At 45.1% G+C, this 14,883-nt stretch overlaps 1 protein-coding gene across 2 annotated transcripts; it reads right to left on the bottom strand.

Annotated features, from left to right (window-relative positions):
• Positions 1-260: 260 nt before the first annotated feature.
• Positions 261-14,568, bottom strand: SHOX2 (SHOX homeobox 2). Of its 2 annotated transcripts, none has more exons than XM_070945919.1 (5): positions 14,292-14,568; positions 10,752-10,960; positions 4,877-4,934; positions 4,356-4,444; positions 261-554 (listed from the first exon to the last, which is right to left on the bottom strand). In XM_070945919.1, the coding sequence occupies exons 1-5, from the start codon at positions 14,566-14,568 to the stop codon at positions 261-263; spliced, it is 927 nt and encodes a 308-aa protein (XP_070802020.1). The 2 variants fall into 2 exon arrangements, with proteins under 2 accessions (XP_070802020.1, XP_070802021.1); XM_070945920.1 differs by having other exon boundaries at positions 261-518.
• Between the last annotated feature and the right edge of the window lie 315 nt (positions 14,569-14,883).

The raw sequence follows: 14,883 nt of genomic DNA, 5'->3' as shown, positions 1-14,883 counted from the left end.
AAGACGTTTCCTCAGAAAGGGATTTCCCGCCCACGCCGCTGCGTCGGGGTCCCCGGACCGGGTGTCTTGGAGGCTAAAACCCCTCAGTTTGGAAGCCGCGCAGGCGCTCTCGGGCTTGGCCTCGCTCCTGAGGCGCCGAGGTCGGCCTCTGTCAGAAAGCGGAGCGCGGGAGGGTGGCGGGGGCGTCGGTCCGGAGAGCCTGCCCCCCGGGTCCCCACGCTGCTGCCTGCGGTGGAGGGATGGCCACGGGGCCCGAAGAGTCACAGGCCCAGCGCGGCCGCGTGCTTTTTGGCTTTGAGTCTGAGGTCCGCGATGCTCGAGTTCTTGCTGGTGGTCTTGGCCGCCGCGGCTGCGGCCACCACTGAAGCGGCCGAGGCCGACTCCGCCGCCAGGGTGGCCAAGGGCAGGCCGAAGGGCGGGGCCGGGAACATCATGTAGGGCGCGTGCGCCGCCAGGTGCGGGTGGAGGTGGTGGTGCGCGTGCGCCACGGCGCTGTCCAGCTGCAGCTGTGCCTGCACCTGAAAGGACAAGGGCGTCACGTTGCAATGACTATCCTAAAAGGTGTAACGAGAATGGAGAGAGACAAGAGCGTTAACGGACCGCCCAGCCATCGGCTCCCCCCCCCCACTCCCCCGCCCTTCAGCGCGCGCACCCACTTCTCGGGGTGGGGTGGGGTGGGGTGTTTCCTGAGGAAAGGGAGAAGTTAGCCGACTTGGTTGGGATTTGCCCAACCAAGGTAAACTCTGACCTTCAGCCCCATCAAAAGAACTAGCCTAGGCCTTAGCAGGGGTGAACCCAACCAGGTGTCTTTATTTGTTTATTAAACCATGATGTACAGAACCAGGTTGCTGCCTCATTAAGCAGTTTGTTTACACATTTACAGCGCCAAAGTTCACACAACAGGGAAAGCCAAGGCCAAACAAATGATATTGTGGTGCTAGGTGACCTGGGACTTCATATACAGAGAAGGCAGAGAAGGTTTATCTCTCTCTCTTCCCCCTCTCCCTGTTTTTTTGGAAAGAAGAAGAAGAGGAGGACAAATTAAAATGAGAAAAATCCATGCCTTTCCTAAATTCCACTTTTTTATCTGTAAGTGAAGCCCTGAACAAGTTGTGCAGAGTGCTGGGTTTATTTTCTGGCAAAGAAAATTTAATAATTCCTTAAAAAATTGTGTTGTGGTGGGTAGGGAGAGTTAAAGTTCAGTTCAGCTTGCCTGGGACTAACTATTGGGTAGCAAAACCATAATATATTTCATTGGGAATAAGCCCCATTGAATACAAGCCTCGCTTCTGAGTAATGCATATATAACATTTATAGCTTGTATTGGTACATCCTCAAAGCTGGAAGAGGCAGCATTTAATGGGGCTTGCTCTTAAGCAGATCCTTTTACAGCTTTGCATCTATCTGTTTTAGCAAACTCTTCAAGCTACTCACAACATATGAAACCTCCAAGTCATCACATTCAGAAAAGCACAATAAGAGCACCTGAAGTAAATAGCAAGGTTGCAGAAGTGCTCTCACAGTACTTGGCTGAGTCTCAAAACAGGTACATAACATCCATAACAACAGGTCAAGGCTGTTTTGAGCTTTTGCAGAGCAAGCTCTAAATATTCGAAGATATTTAAACAGCTTTCTGTCTAGCTGGAGTAAATGACATGAACAGCTAGTATATAGTCTTTAGACAAACAGTCACCAAAATGACTATCATCTAGTCAAGGGTAAGCCAAGAAGAGAAGAAAAAAAGCTCAGCTTTCAGAATAAAAATGGCTGGGGAGCTGAAACAGATCTAGTGCCAGGAAATAATCTATTCATTTCTTCTTGCCTAGGATCATGTATCACGCCAAACCTAAAGCATTAGCAAAACACAATTATTGGCCCATGTAACATCAAATCAAATGAATTTTGTGGCAGCTTTATGTGACAGTCTGGTTAATGTCACACGTTCCAAATATGTTGAACACAAATTTCATTTTATTCTAGTCTAGTATGGGTGAACTAGCTCTTTTGTTTCAAAGCTGAGCGGTACAGAGTGTTGTTTAATATTATGTTTAGTGGTGGTGGGGAGGTTTGGAGGGAGGTGTTAAAGAATGCTTTAAATATTTTTGGAGAGGTTATTATCCAAGATGCCGGATGGACACAGGAATACTGACTGCCTGAACTCAGAAATGCATTGCTTCATTGATTGGTTTCTTCTGCTGATGGGTTTGCTGAATCTTGCATTGATTGACTGGTCTGTCTGCTTATAATATGTACATTACACATATTAAGCACAAAAATGTTGGTTTAGAGCTTCTGGTACTATTACTGTTTTATTTCTGTGGCAGCTGCCAAATGGTATATGTGCTACTTAGCTAACCGTATGGAGTGATGGCAAATTGGCTAAAATGTAGTTAATTGTCTTCCTAGCTATTAAACCATAGGTTTTTGATTCTAATAAATGTGCTTGATTGGTATTACAACTATCCATTCTGATTTTTTTTTTCAAAATACTTTTAATATGGGGAAATTATATATGTGTTTTGCTAATTCTTAATTCATACATATGGTAATATTTAGGCTGCCTAAATATTATTGAGTTGAGTACTATAACCCTAAAGAACACCAAACAAGTAGGTACAAATTCCAACACTATACTTTTATCTCTTGCCTTTTCTCCTAGTTCTTTAAAGGCTGAAGATATTTATGGTTCTAGTCATCATTTTGCCTGAATTTTGTAAAAGTATGATTTACACAGATTCTAATTATAGCTGTTTGGAGCTTTAAAGAGGTTTGCTGAGTTAATGAATATCGTGGATACCGGCCACCCTTTTTTGATAGTTTTTCTTTCTGATGCATCTAAGAATATTTAATCCTATACAAAAGGCCTGTAAATCAAAATCTATGTATATTCAATAAAAAATTAAAAAGCATTGAAGTTCATGTATATTGAGATAAGGCTGTTTTTTCTAACTTTGTATTGACTGGTCGTTCAATCTACGACTAGCAGAATTCCCACCAGGATTGGCTACCTGTGCTGATTGGGAATTCTGGGAAATGTAGTCCAATCACATTTAGAAGGTGCCAGGTTAGGAAAGGCTGAACAAAGGTTTGAAAAGAATGATCTGTCCACAATTATTTAATGGGTGTGCACCATCTGGAGTATACCATTACTAGCAGCAAACCTGAGGAGGACAACTTTCATTTGGACTGAGCACAAGTCATTAAAAACCTTCTGGCTTTATGGCTCCAAGATGCTATTTCTAATACATCCATTATAAATCCCCTGGAAATCAACTAGAGTTATTTCGAAGTAATGGCCATGATTTAGAGACAGAAGCCCCAGAAATCAATGTCTTAAGATGATCAACTAGGGTGGGCAAGAGTTTAGAAACAGGGTTGTCAGGCTTTCCTTCATTCACCAATCATAGATTGTTTAAAAGGGAATTTCCAAGGGGGGGGAGAGATTATATGGGTTTTTTAAAAGCACATTAAACACTATTTTCAGCTGACAGCAAGAATATAAATTAAACTATTTAAAATAGAATTCTATTTGTAGAACTTTGCCAGTTGTGCTTTTTTGTTTTGTTTAATCCTGCAAATATCATTCTATCAAAATTAGGATATGCACGTTCAGTCTTGATGCCTATCCTTGTTTCCAATGAGAATAGCAAAACTCAATTCTTTGGAGCACTCTGTGGCTGCATCAAGGGTGGCCTTTCTAATTGGCCTTACTAGCTTCACTGCATTAAATTCATGGGACTTTATCTGATTAAACATGCCTGGTTCACACAGAGATTGTTCCTTTCAATAGTATCTGCAAGTAAAACCTCCTTGAACACATAATGCAATCTTCTCCAGGTAATATGGATAAAAATGGTCTTGGCTCTCAGGCTTATGTCCTGAATGAACTTGCCAAATTTGGCTTCACAATTTTGGCATCTTTCCAGATCCTTGATTGCTCTATTCCCATCCAGCCCCCCTGGTTCTTTGAGATTACAGCCATGAGAACTGGATCCTAGCAAAATCAAAGCAGGGAGAAGTTTTCCCATTTTAATTTTTTTTTTTCATTTTAAGAGCTTTCCACAGCAAACCTGAGTACCCTGGCAGGGCAATTAAATGATGATTGTTTCAATACAGTCATGCAGAAGTTTAGAATGATCTGCAGATCTTCCACAGATGCAAGGAAGATTTGTTCTCATCCTCTACACCTCTCCCTTTCCCCTGCAAAAGGAAATTGTGGCATTTGCTTTCAGCAAAAAAAGTGTCCAGGGCTTCTGTCTCCAAAGAACAAGATGGAGAGAATTACAGGAAAGGAATGGGAGCTACTGGTGGCCCCTCGGTCTCAAGAGATGACCACAGCTGGCCCTTCTACTTGCCTGCTGGAAAGGCATCCGCAAAGCCCCAACATTCACGTAGGGAGCAACTCGGCATGCTTCAAACTGGCTTGCTGCTCCAATGAGGACCCCTGAAACAAACAAGAATTGAATCACAGTCCATTTTTAATCCTTAGAGTCTCCCAGCCATAATAGGGAAGAGAAAAGCAGAACTTGAAGATATTAAGCTAAAATGATTAGTGCCTGCATTTAGGCCATTTGGGCTCAGGTGCAAGACAAAAAAGACTTTTTCTGATTGCCTCCATCCCCGCAGTCCTGAGCAAATAGCTTCCCTGCTCCTCTTGATGTTATCCCAAGTGGCACCATCCTATGTACTTTTGCACTGAAGGAAGAGTCCCCTTGTATCCCATGAAATCAGGCTGATAAATGTGCAGAAAGCTGCAATGTTAGGAAAGTTCAATAGAGATTATAGCACCCAAACCAGGCAAGACACTCAAGAGCTCAGTAATTAAAGAAGGCATGTCTATGGCAAAAGCCCCTTTGGCTCCATTTCACATACGTACCTTTATGGAGCTGGTTTTCTTGCTTTCTGCATTTAGCTCTTCTGTTCTGAAACCAGACCTGGGCAGACAAACAGGGAGAAAAGCAAACAAGTCAATATAAAGCCACAACTATATATATTAAGTGATCTTTCTCTGATGCCATGTTTATTTCAGGAAAGCTGCATTTTGTAAGCAGAGATTCTTCTTCCCTTCCTGTTTGCTACACCCAGCCCTTTTCCATCTAAATCTGGTCTCTAGAGAACTTTCAGATCTTTTCCCTAGCTGCACACTGCAATTATTTGCCCAACTTTGGACTCTCCTCAGGCTGCCCCATCTAACAGTAAATCCCATGAAACACAGCTGCATTCCTTTTTGAATAAGCCTGGGTATGATTGCATCACAAGGATCACCAGTCAACTGTAACATCTACAAATGTTGGAAGTACAGCAAATATTTCTGAATCTCCCTATCAGCTATCTCCAAGTTCCACAGGGTAGAATGAAGCACTCTCCTTCACAATGAACTAGATTCTGTATATGTATCAAAGTTCAGTTGTTACCATTATCCCAAAAGCACCTTCATAGTTGGAAAGGCACAGTTCTCACTCTTACCGTCCAAAGTTCGGACTCTTTCTGTTCTATATTTAAATAATCTAGTTGATCTAGAGTGGAAAAAGCCATTTAAATGTTCATTTTTGAAAAGCTTATCTCATTTTCAGACATTGCAGTTGTCAAATATTTGCATCATGCACGTTACACATTTTAGAACGTTTAGTAACTTATTTAAGAAATAGTACAGTAAAAGATATCTGTCACACATGCTAAACATTGTAAAATGCATCAATCAACTTTTTTGTAATCACACACACAGTTTATGTGACTCTTTCTCAATAAATCTGAAGCCAGTTGAAATGAAAACTAGTTTTACGTTTTCATATTTCGGTTGAAACTTGGCTTGAATTTTAAACATATATGGTGGCAGAAAACATTTCCAATTGTTTGGAAGCAATTCCTATTCTTCAAAAGAAATTTATCCCAAGTAAACGCTGATAGATTGAAATTTTCCTCTGTAAAATCAATGGTTCTTACTTCCCTTCTGAGTGAAATGTATTTCATCTCAGGCCTATTAAGCACTTTAATGCTGTAACCCAATACAGATTCACTGGGGATTGATCCTATTGTGCTTAGTAAGTCCTGTCTCCTAGTAGTTGTGTCTAGATGTCTGCTATAAGTCCTATGATTTTCAACTGAGGTTTATTTCCTTCACTCAGTTTTCTGGAAGTCCCTCTGTAGTCAATTGACCTTATTTGTGAGTAAATGTTGTTGGTAATTCTATTAAACATTTACACAAAATGTGGGTATAAGAGGAAGTAAAATGGATGAACTTAATAGGGTGACCCCAGTTTGTATTTTTGAAAAAAGAGTCTTCCAGACAAAGCTAGGTAAGTTCCAATCTAAGATTCAGAGGCATATGCAATGGTCAAATATTGAAAATTGGATTATCATGCAAGAAGCTCACCTAGATGGAGCAGAAGGGACATTTATTTGGACTCTAAAACCAGGGAGGGCAGAAAGGAAAGAGGAAGGCATGGGGTGTTCCTCAAGAGGATGAGTTGGAAACACTCCAGATTTTAACAAAAGCAACAGAGTCTTGTGATGCTTTCAACTTCAAGGCCAAGAATGTTATTATGACATAAACTTTCAAGCATCACAAACTATCAAGAGTCTTTATGCCCTAATAACTATGCTATAAGTCTTTCAGATGCCATAACACTTTAACAATGTCTACAGTAGATAAATGCACTGACCCTCAGTTGAACAATAGAAGCCATGACATTTTTTTTCTTTCCGAATTTAGTGGTGGTAAGAAGAGTTTGGAATTAAAAGAGGACCTGAACTGATGGGTTTATCCTAGTGAAAGCAAATTCCTAGGCTCAGAATGTGTTACTACATAGTTTTAGGGCCTAAAAGGGAAATAGAGTATCCAATACAAGTTGGACATTTGTAGTGGGGCCTGATTAGCAGGTCTTTGGATTATCAAAACTGAGGTCTATATCTCTGTCTCCCTGCTCCTTCCTATCCCTTAGCAAAGCAGAATTACTCTCTCTCTCCTGACTCTCTTGCCAATACAGCCTTATCTTTGCAGAGGCAACCCTGTTGAACTTCTCTATTTGACCTAACTCTGAAAGTTTGAAATATTTGGATATTTACACAAAATACATACATACATACATACATACATACATACATACATACATACATACATTAAAAATAACTCAAAAAGGAATGAGCTCATTAAAAGCTAGTTGTATTGATTAGCTTTCTCTGTAAGAAAAACAAAACACCAAAGCATTTAATTACAAACTTTGAGGTGGAGGGTCATAAAAGTGTCATAATAAAGAAGCTGAGAAATGCTCTCTTTCTCTGGGGACTAGCATGCAATACAGAAGCAGAATAATGATCTCATTATTATGATAATCTCATTTGTTCCCATATTAGGGGAAAAAATAGAAAATGTGAAAACAGCTCCACAGTAGGCAAGATATCATTTCTGGCTATATTAAAGCAAGAAAAAGTTTTAAAAGCCTGAAGAAGGAGAATAAAGTTGGAACTTTACCCCTTAACAAATTTGGACTGCCTGATCCTATATCTATTCTTCCCCTGCCATCCCACACATACGCTGGCAAGTTCAAAAGAAGATACTATTAAGATCCATTGAGTTCAGAAAGACTAACATTTGAGCAAAGGCTTAAAAGTGAACCCTTTCTTTAGTGATTTCTACTTTAAATTGGTTGGATTCCAGGCTTTAGTGTGTAAAGGGAGAGGGTAAGAAGGTAGGAGTGACCGAAACCTGCTGTCCTTCAAAGGGAAAAGAATCTCGCTGCAGATTTTCTTTGAAAGGAGGAGCGAGTTTGAAAAGAAATGAGCTGATGTCTGCACACCTAGAACCCACCTTAGGACACATCGAGATGACCCAAATGCTCCAGAGTCTAGACCTAACCTTATTCAGGGTACTGCCTATTGGCTTTAAAGAAACAGACATGTAAACCAACTGTGGGATGGAGGACTCATTCAAGCCTGCGAAAGACACTACTTTGTTTTCAGGGAGTTGCTAGCAAGAGATTCCAGAATTCCAGGCTAAAGCTACTATTCCTGCTAGCTTTTCCTGGGGCAGCAGCCATTGAGCAAAAGCAGCAAAGGGAGCCCAGCCTGCCTGCATCCTGGATACAGGTCCCATCTGACTTCGTGTGACTTGCTTCCAGAGAACTCTCTATAGTCGGTGCAGCAAAGCAATTGGATCCTGTGCAGTTACACAAAGCAGCATAGCCACAAGACTCAATATCTTTACTCAGGAGTAAACCCACCAGCATCTAAGGCCATTGCTTCTGTGTGAACCTGAGCAGGAGTAGGTCTGGAGATTGGGATTTCATTCTTCTAGTATGCTCACACTAGCTAGCAAGCTCTTCTTCCTGCCATCTGCCAAGGAGAACCAGGCAGGAAAGGATGCTTAAAGCCAATGCTTCACAGGCATTTTCTGGGGCCATTTGAAAGGATCCAGACTCTAATCAATGCAAATCTGTGGAAGTTCTTCTCTACGGATTATACCAAGCGCCAGTTATTCTTTTGTTGAGGCAACCAAACCTCCCTACTCTGGAATCAAGCAGCCTTTAATTCCTCCCAACTCTTTCTCCTTCTCTCCCTCTCCCTTCCTCCCTCTCTCCCTCTTTCTCTCTCCCCTCCCTCCCTCCCCCTCTCTCTCCTCCCCTTCCATTTTTAACTATTCAAAATATAGATACCCATGTTTGAAAGAGTGTGTTTTATGTTGCCAATTTAAAGAGCAGGGGAGATAAATGGAAAATCAGAAAGGAGTAACAAGGGCAAGCAAAGAGAGGGGTTTTTTTTCCTCTTCCAACTTTCCCTAGGTTATATCTTTAAAAAAACCAAAACTCTGTGTTTCTGCACCCACCCACCCACCCCCACCCTCGCCCCCGTTTGATTCTCTTCTGCCTTTGCTGCAAACTCGACTCTGGCTTGATCCGATTACAAGATGCAGAGAAAGCCTTTCAAAAGTGGAGCCCGGTTTGGTGCAGATGGCAGCCGATGCCGCCAAGATGGAGGGGAAAGGATCAGTTACTCTGCGAGCAGCTGCAGATGTTCAAGGCCTAAGAACGACTCCTTGGGTTCACACAAAGGCGGGGTCCGTTTTCCTGGGGAATCACGGCAGATAGAGAGGTATAGTGTTCCCTCGAAACACTGGACAAACGAATCTGGCGTTTGGCTTGCCAGCATCTTCAGAAGAAAGAAGTGAGCTTACAAAACTTTGGCTCAAGGATCGTTGAGGGAAAATTTGGAAGGTATAGGAAAAGAGAGAGAGAGAAAAAGAACAGCTTCTTTAAAAAAAAAAAACTTGCTTGTACCCTCTAAACTGAGCAGTGTGTAAGCCTTCCTTTCCGTTCACCTTTCTTGGAGGTTTTTAAAATTGCTTACAAGGAAGCAAGCTTTAAATACACTGTAAATACACATCCAATTTCCTGTTTTAGACCTTTTTTTCTTTCTGTGTGTGCCTATACTATCTAGCCTGGGTACACTTTGGTATGGCCGTATACATTTTTCCAGGTGGAAAGATTAGACTGAAATAATTTAAATCCTGAAATGATAGAACTGAAGCCATGGGAAAGATCTTATTTGAGTCCCACTCACAGTGGCTGTCTTTGCAGGAACTAAATTGTGGTTTGCTGAACCAACATTTACTTGATTTCACCCAGTTGCCTGAGGTCACATACACTAACTCTATTCAATGGCTGGTCATTTTCACACATGGAGTCACAACTCAGCTAGCCTAAGCTTGCAGTTGGAAGCTCAGCCCAGCATGAAACCTAATTTGCCTTCCCACCTTGCTCCAACTTCACTTCTCTCACAGACAACCTCTGGCTGCATTTGCACCGGTGGCTTGCCCTCCATCGTTTGTTTTGCTTTGGATCCGCATCTTGCCCAACTCCATCCAATTGTGGCTTATTCCATAAACCCCGACTAAGCAACCCAGCCTTGATAACAACGACAGTAATGGTTAGGAAGTGGAGAAAGTGGCTTGTCAGCGGGACAATAGAAGCAAGATTTTCAAAACCATTTAACACGTCTTTCCTCCCGCAGTCGGGGGAACAACCTGAATTCATCTCACTCCAGGTGAAGCCTAATTTGAATGTCTCCTCCCACGCTCCATCAAACCTGCCGCAAGCAAATTACAGGAACTAGGTCTTAAGGCCTCTGGTCCCCCGATTTAAAGAAGAGATCTGAGCTCTGGAAGGCGCCCGATGTGTTGACGGGGAGGCTCGCTTATACCGCCGAATGAGTCTGAGCGGTGCTAAAGGTGAGTGGATCCGACTCATGATCGGTGCAGCTACCTTCGTTTCCTTTAGAAAAACCCGAAAGCTCGCGTCTCGTCGGACCTGCTGGGTCCGCTAAGCGGACGCCCCCATCCCGGCAACGGATCTCCCTCCTACCTTTCTAAGTGCCTTTCGAAAGAGCTCAGACGCGCGTTCAAACCCCTAGGAACCTTTCCAGCTTTCCAATCTGGAGCGGCCAGGATACCTTCCGCGGGGAATCCGCGCTCACTCGCGGGGAGCTGCTGCTTCCTGACGGAAAGGATCGCGGCTCCTGCGCCAAGCAAAGGGTCGCCGGGGAAAGGCGGCCTCTCCTTTTGACTGTACAATTAAACCAGCCGGGATCCAAAAGGAGCATCCGCCGGCAAGTGCAACCCTCGTACCCAAATGCCACCCACCCCACCCACCCACTCTCCCACTGGCGCTGCGGCCCCGGGATGCTTCAGAGGAAAATCGCCACCAGCCCCGAATCCAGAAGCGGCTACCCCAAGACCCTTGGCAAGCGGCGGGCCTCACCTGCACCCGGGCTTCCGACAGTCCCAGCCGCTGGCTGAGCTCCTCTCTCATGAAGGCGTCCGGATAGTGGGTCTCGTCAAAAAGCCGCTCCAGCTCGTTCAGCTGCTCCAAGGTGAAATTGGTGCGACTCCGCCGCTGCTTGATTTTCGTCTGCCCTTCGTCTTCCATCGCTTTGGCATCCTCTTTGCGCTCTTTCAGCTCGGGCGAAACTGGGGGGACGAGGCGAAAAGGCGATCAGAGCCGCGTGCCAGACCTTCTCCCCCGGAGCTCTGGGCCTGCTCTGATCGCCGGGTCTCCCCCCACGTGTCTTTTTGCCTTAAGCCGAGGAGGGGGGAGGGGAAGGGGAGGGGGGAGGATCAGAGATCAATGAACGAGGAAAGGTCACCTCCCTTAACGGTTTCGACTCGGCTGGAGGACTCGGCCGGCGAAGGCGCCCGGTGGGCCAAGCTTGCCGTTCCGATCCGGCTAGGTCTTCCCTTCTGAGCCCCCCCTCCCCCAAGCCTTCAATGTCCCATGGATTTCAGCGGGCAAATTAACGCCTTTATTGGGGAGGAGGAAGCTGAACTCAATGCGACTTGCTTCTGAACAGCTCAGCAAAGGGGTTTTTCTCCTTTGCAGGCGCAGTCCAATCCTAACCTCCTTTGAGATATTAGATGCAAAGCCCTGGTGCTTTAGAAGTTTAGACGATTGTACCCCAGGGTCTCAAACGAATTACACACAAATCAGATTCATTCTCTCTCTCTCTCTCTCTCTCTCTCTCACACACACACACACACACACACACACACACACACACACGTTTTTCTTTCCCTCTAAGGCTTTCTTAGGAATATTTAAGGAAAACACCTCGAGTTCTGCAAAGGGCCTGGTGGCTCAGTAGACTGATAGCATTGTGATTAACACCAGCTGTCTGCAATTACTGCAAGTTCGAATCTCACCAGGCTCCAGGTTGACTCAGCCTTCCATCCTTTCTAAGGTAGGTAAATTGAGGACCCAGTTTGTGGGGGCAATAAGCTGACTTTGTATAAATATACAAAAGTATGAAGGCTATTGCTTAACGCATTGTAAGCCGCCCTGAGTACCCGGAGAAGGGGGGGGGGCATATAAATCAATTTTTTTAAAAAAAAATGGGATTGGAAGGTCCCTTTCGCTTGCCCCAATCATCCCCAATCTTCTGCAGAACCAGAGGCCAAAGGGGTTGAAAAACTGAATTTAGAAAGACTAGTAAGTAGAGTCTCTAGACTCTAGAGCTACTTTTCTTTTAGACACATGAATGCCAGATCTTTGGGTTTGGGAAAGAGGATCTGAAGAATGATTGGATCGAAGAGGGGGAAAAATTACCCCGAAAAAATATCCCAGCGTCTCTGAAGTTGGGGGGGTTGGGGGGTGGAGGAATCTTTCGGGTTCTGGACATACTTGGCAGTCTTTTTTTTTTCCCTCGCCTCCCCCTCCCCCCCCAAAATCACTCCACTGGGGCCTTTCTGAGATAGGGTGGCTCTTTAGGAAGGGAACTCAACTGCCACGCGCGTTGGAAGCTACCTAATCCTCCTGGTTTTTCCAAGACTGGCGGGTTTTCGAGAAATCCTTGCGGCAGGTGCGGGAGACAGGCGGCATCTGCCACGCGCAACCTTTCCTCGGTCTATCTGGGGAAGTTGAAACTATCCTTGGTTTTCTTTGCGTAGAGAATTTTTTTTTAAAATGTCCCTTCAAAAACGAAATCTTTGCAAAATAACAACTCGGTCCTATTTTGATGTCTAAAAGTTTAAACCGTATCCCACCCCGTTTGCCTCGTCTTTGTCCTGGTTTTTCTCTCCCCCCACCCCATTCCAGATGAAAATGAAAACTGATCCACGTAGGGAATTTGGAAGTTTATACATTCCTGCGACAAAGACCTGCTGCTATTAATTATAACGAGAGAGAGTCGGTCTTAATCTTTCCCTCTTATTTCATTTTTTCCGCCTCTGCAGCCGACCGCGCGCAGGCAGAAACCTTTGACTTTGGACACCAGGCCCGGCTTTTACTTGGCCGAGCTAGGCTATCTAGTCACACCGCGGGGCTTTCCCAATTCAAAGGCCTGGTTTCTCCCTGGACGGTTTTGCCCATCGCTTCGCCGAAGTTTGTTTATCGCAACTGCGCTTCCCTCTCTAATCATATTCGGAATTTGTTTAGCAAATCATTTCCGGCTTAGGTTTTCAATCCAGTTCCGATCTGGAAGGAGCTACTTGCGTTAAACAAAAGGGTTGGAAGAAGAAGAGAAAAAAAAAAACCGCCTCCACCTCCCCTCCGCGCACTCGCTGACTCAAACCACACACAGATATTCAAATATAGTTGAAAGTCACCGAGTTCTTTGGATAAGCAAAGGAAGGTCTACGGCCCTGCTTAAGATTCGTTTTTCTTCCTTGACGCCGCTGCGGTTTCTTCTTTTCAGTAGAACTGCAGACAGGTCGTGAAGGGCTTCAGAAAATAAAGCTGCAAGAAGCCTCCCCTCTTCGGATTTCAACGCTGCTTCTGATTAAAGGTTTCTTTTACAACGCGATTATAAATCGCGTCTTTCAAATGAACACTTTTTGGAAGTGTACTTTGTGAAAGACAAAACGTAATTTTCTTTACTTTTATTGTGCACCGTATTCGATGCACTAATAATGGCTACGCTTCAAGCTTTCCGATCCTCTTTTTAATATGCCGATTTATTTAATCCCGCCTTTGTTTTACGTTGCAAATATCGAAGAATCGCTTCGTGGAAGCGAATTCATTTTCAGCCGTAAATATTTTAAAACTTAAAGATGGACTTCAGAGTGACCTACTATACCTTTTTTTTTCCTCAGGGAGCTAAACGTTTTGGAAAAAAAAGTAACGTGAGGAGCGATCGGACCCCCCACGTTGGCGGTAAAAAAAACTTTGGAGCATTGTGCGTGCCAGTCTCCCCCATATAAAAACATCTCTCTGAAAAACAACCCTAAACAAACCTTCACGGTCAATCAGGCACGCAACGCGGACCGGAGGAAAACCTCAGTTAGCCAACCTAACCACCATCTCTGTCAAAAAGGGATCTACGGTCGATCCCCACAAAAATCCACAGGTAGAATCCCCCTCCTCCCACCACTTCCGCCGACCCCCGGCTATCTGGAACCGTACCTCCCTGGGAAATGGCCGGACTGGGTTTCTTTCTTTTTCTTTCTTTCTTTCTTTTTTTTCATGGGGTTTAGTTTTCAAGATTCTCAGCGCTTTGCCATGTTTGTCGAGAGAGCGAAATTGAAGGCACCGAAGATCGGACCGCCCGGATTCATCCTTTGCTCTCGCCAAGTTTCCTCGCTTTCTTGTCGGCCCGGACTCAACGCGGATCTTTCGGCGGGGCTTTCCGAGCGAACCCGCAAGCGTGGAAACGCAAGCACACGCGCGCGCGCGCGCTCAGCTAGGCGCGCCTTTTCCTTTTGCTCTCCCTGCCACCCCAAGCCCACATCTCCGACAGCCACGCGCCTGGTCCCCAGCCTCGCCTGTTGCCCCCCATCCCACCCCACCCATACAAGCCGGGGCTCTTACCTTCGCTGAGTTTAGGAGTGTCCGCGTCTCGATTCCTGTCGACGGCGCCCATGTCCAGCTCTCGCACCGGTGATCGCCTTCCCGAGCCGCCGCTTCCACCAGCTCCCCGGGCCGCCGGGCTGCCGCTCTCCTCCGCGCTGGCCTCGCTGGAGCCTCCGGACTCCTTAGTTCCCCTGACGGGTCCGCTTTCCAGCACCTCCCTGTACGTGATCAGCTCCTTCTTCTCTTTCACTTTCTGATCAAACGACTTGGAGACAAAAGCGGTAAGTTCTTCCATCGCCGGCTCTTCTTTGGGCTCTTTTTTTCTCCCCCTCGTTTGCCTCCTCTGGCTGCTCCGAGCCCCCCAATAAACACATCAAGGGGGTCGGGAGGAGGGGGAGTGGGAGGAGAAGAAAAAAAAGGGGGGGAGGATGGGTGGGGAAGGGAGAGAAAAGCCGCAGAGGGGCTGGCTGGCTGGCTGGAGCGTTAAATGGGAGCGGAGATTTCCCAACCCCGAGCGAAGCTTGTAAAAAACCGGCCTTTGACAATTCTCCCCGCGAAGAGTTCCGATCTGTCTGGGCTTCGGTGATTGAAGTCCCCACTATTTATACTT

This window comes from Pituophis catenifer, unplaced genomic scaffold, assembly GCF_029215685.1.
Source record: "Pituophis catenifer annectens isolate HBS135680 unplaced genomic scaffold, rPitCat1.0.hap2 SCAF_6, whole genome shotgun sequence".
In the NCBI taxonomy this organism is placed as follows: Eukaryota; Metazoa; Chordata; class Lepidosauria; order Squamata; family Colubridae; genus Pituophis; species Pituophis catenifer.
Note: the sequence above shows the minus strand (reverse complement) of the source record. Positions and strands in the feature narration are given on the sequence as shown.

Bases quoted from the DNA above. Each gene is read 5' to 3' on its own strand.
- SHOX2 (XM_070945919.1), bottom strand. From the start codon at position 14,568: ATGGAAGAACTTACCGCTTTTGTCTCCAAGTCGTTTGATCAGAAAGTG. The intron at 4,445-4,876 runs GTACGTATGTGA...TGTTTGTTTCAG, and splicing joins AGAAAACCAGCTCCATAAAG to GGGTCCTCATTGGAGCAGCA. The intron at 555-4,355 runs GCAAGTAGAAGG...TACACCTTTTAG, and splicing joins TGCGGATGCCTTTCCAGCAG to GATAGTCATTGCAACGTGAC.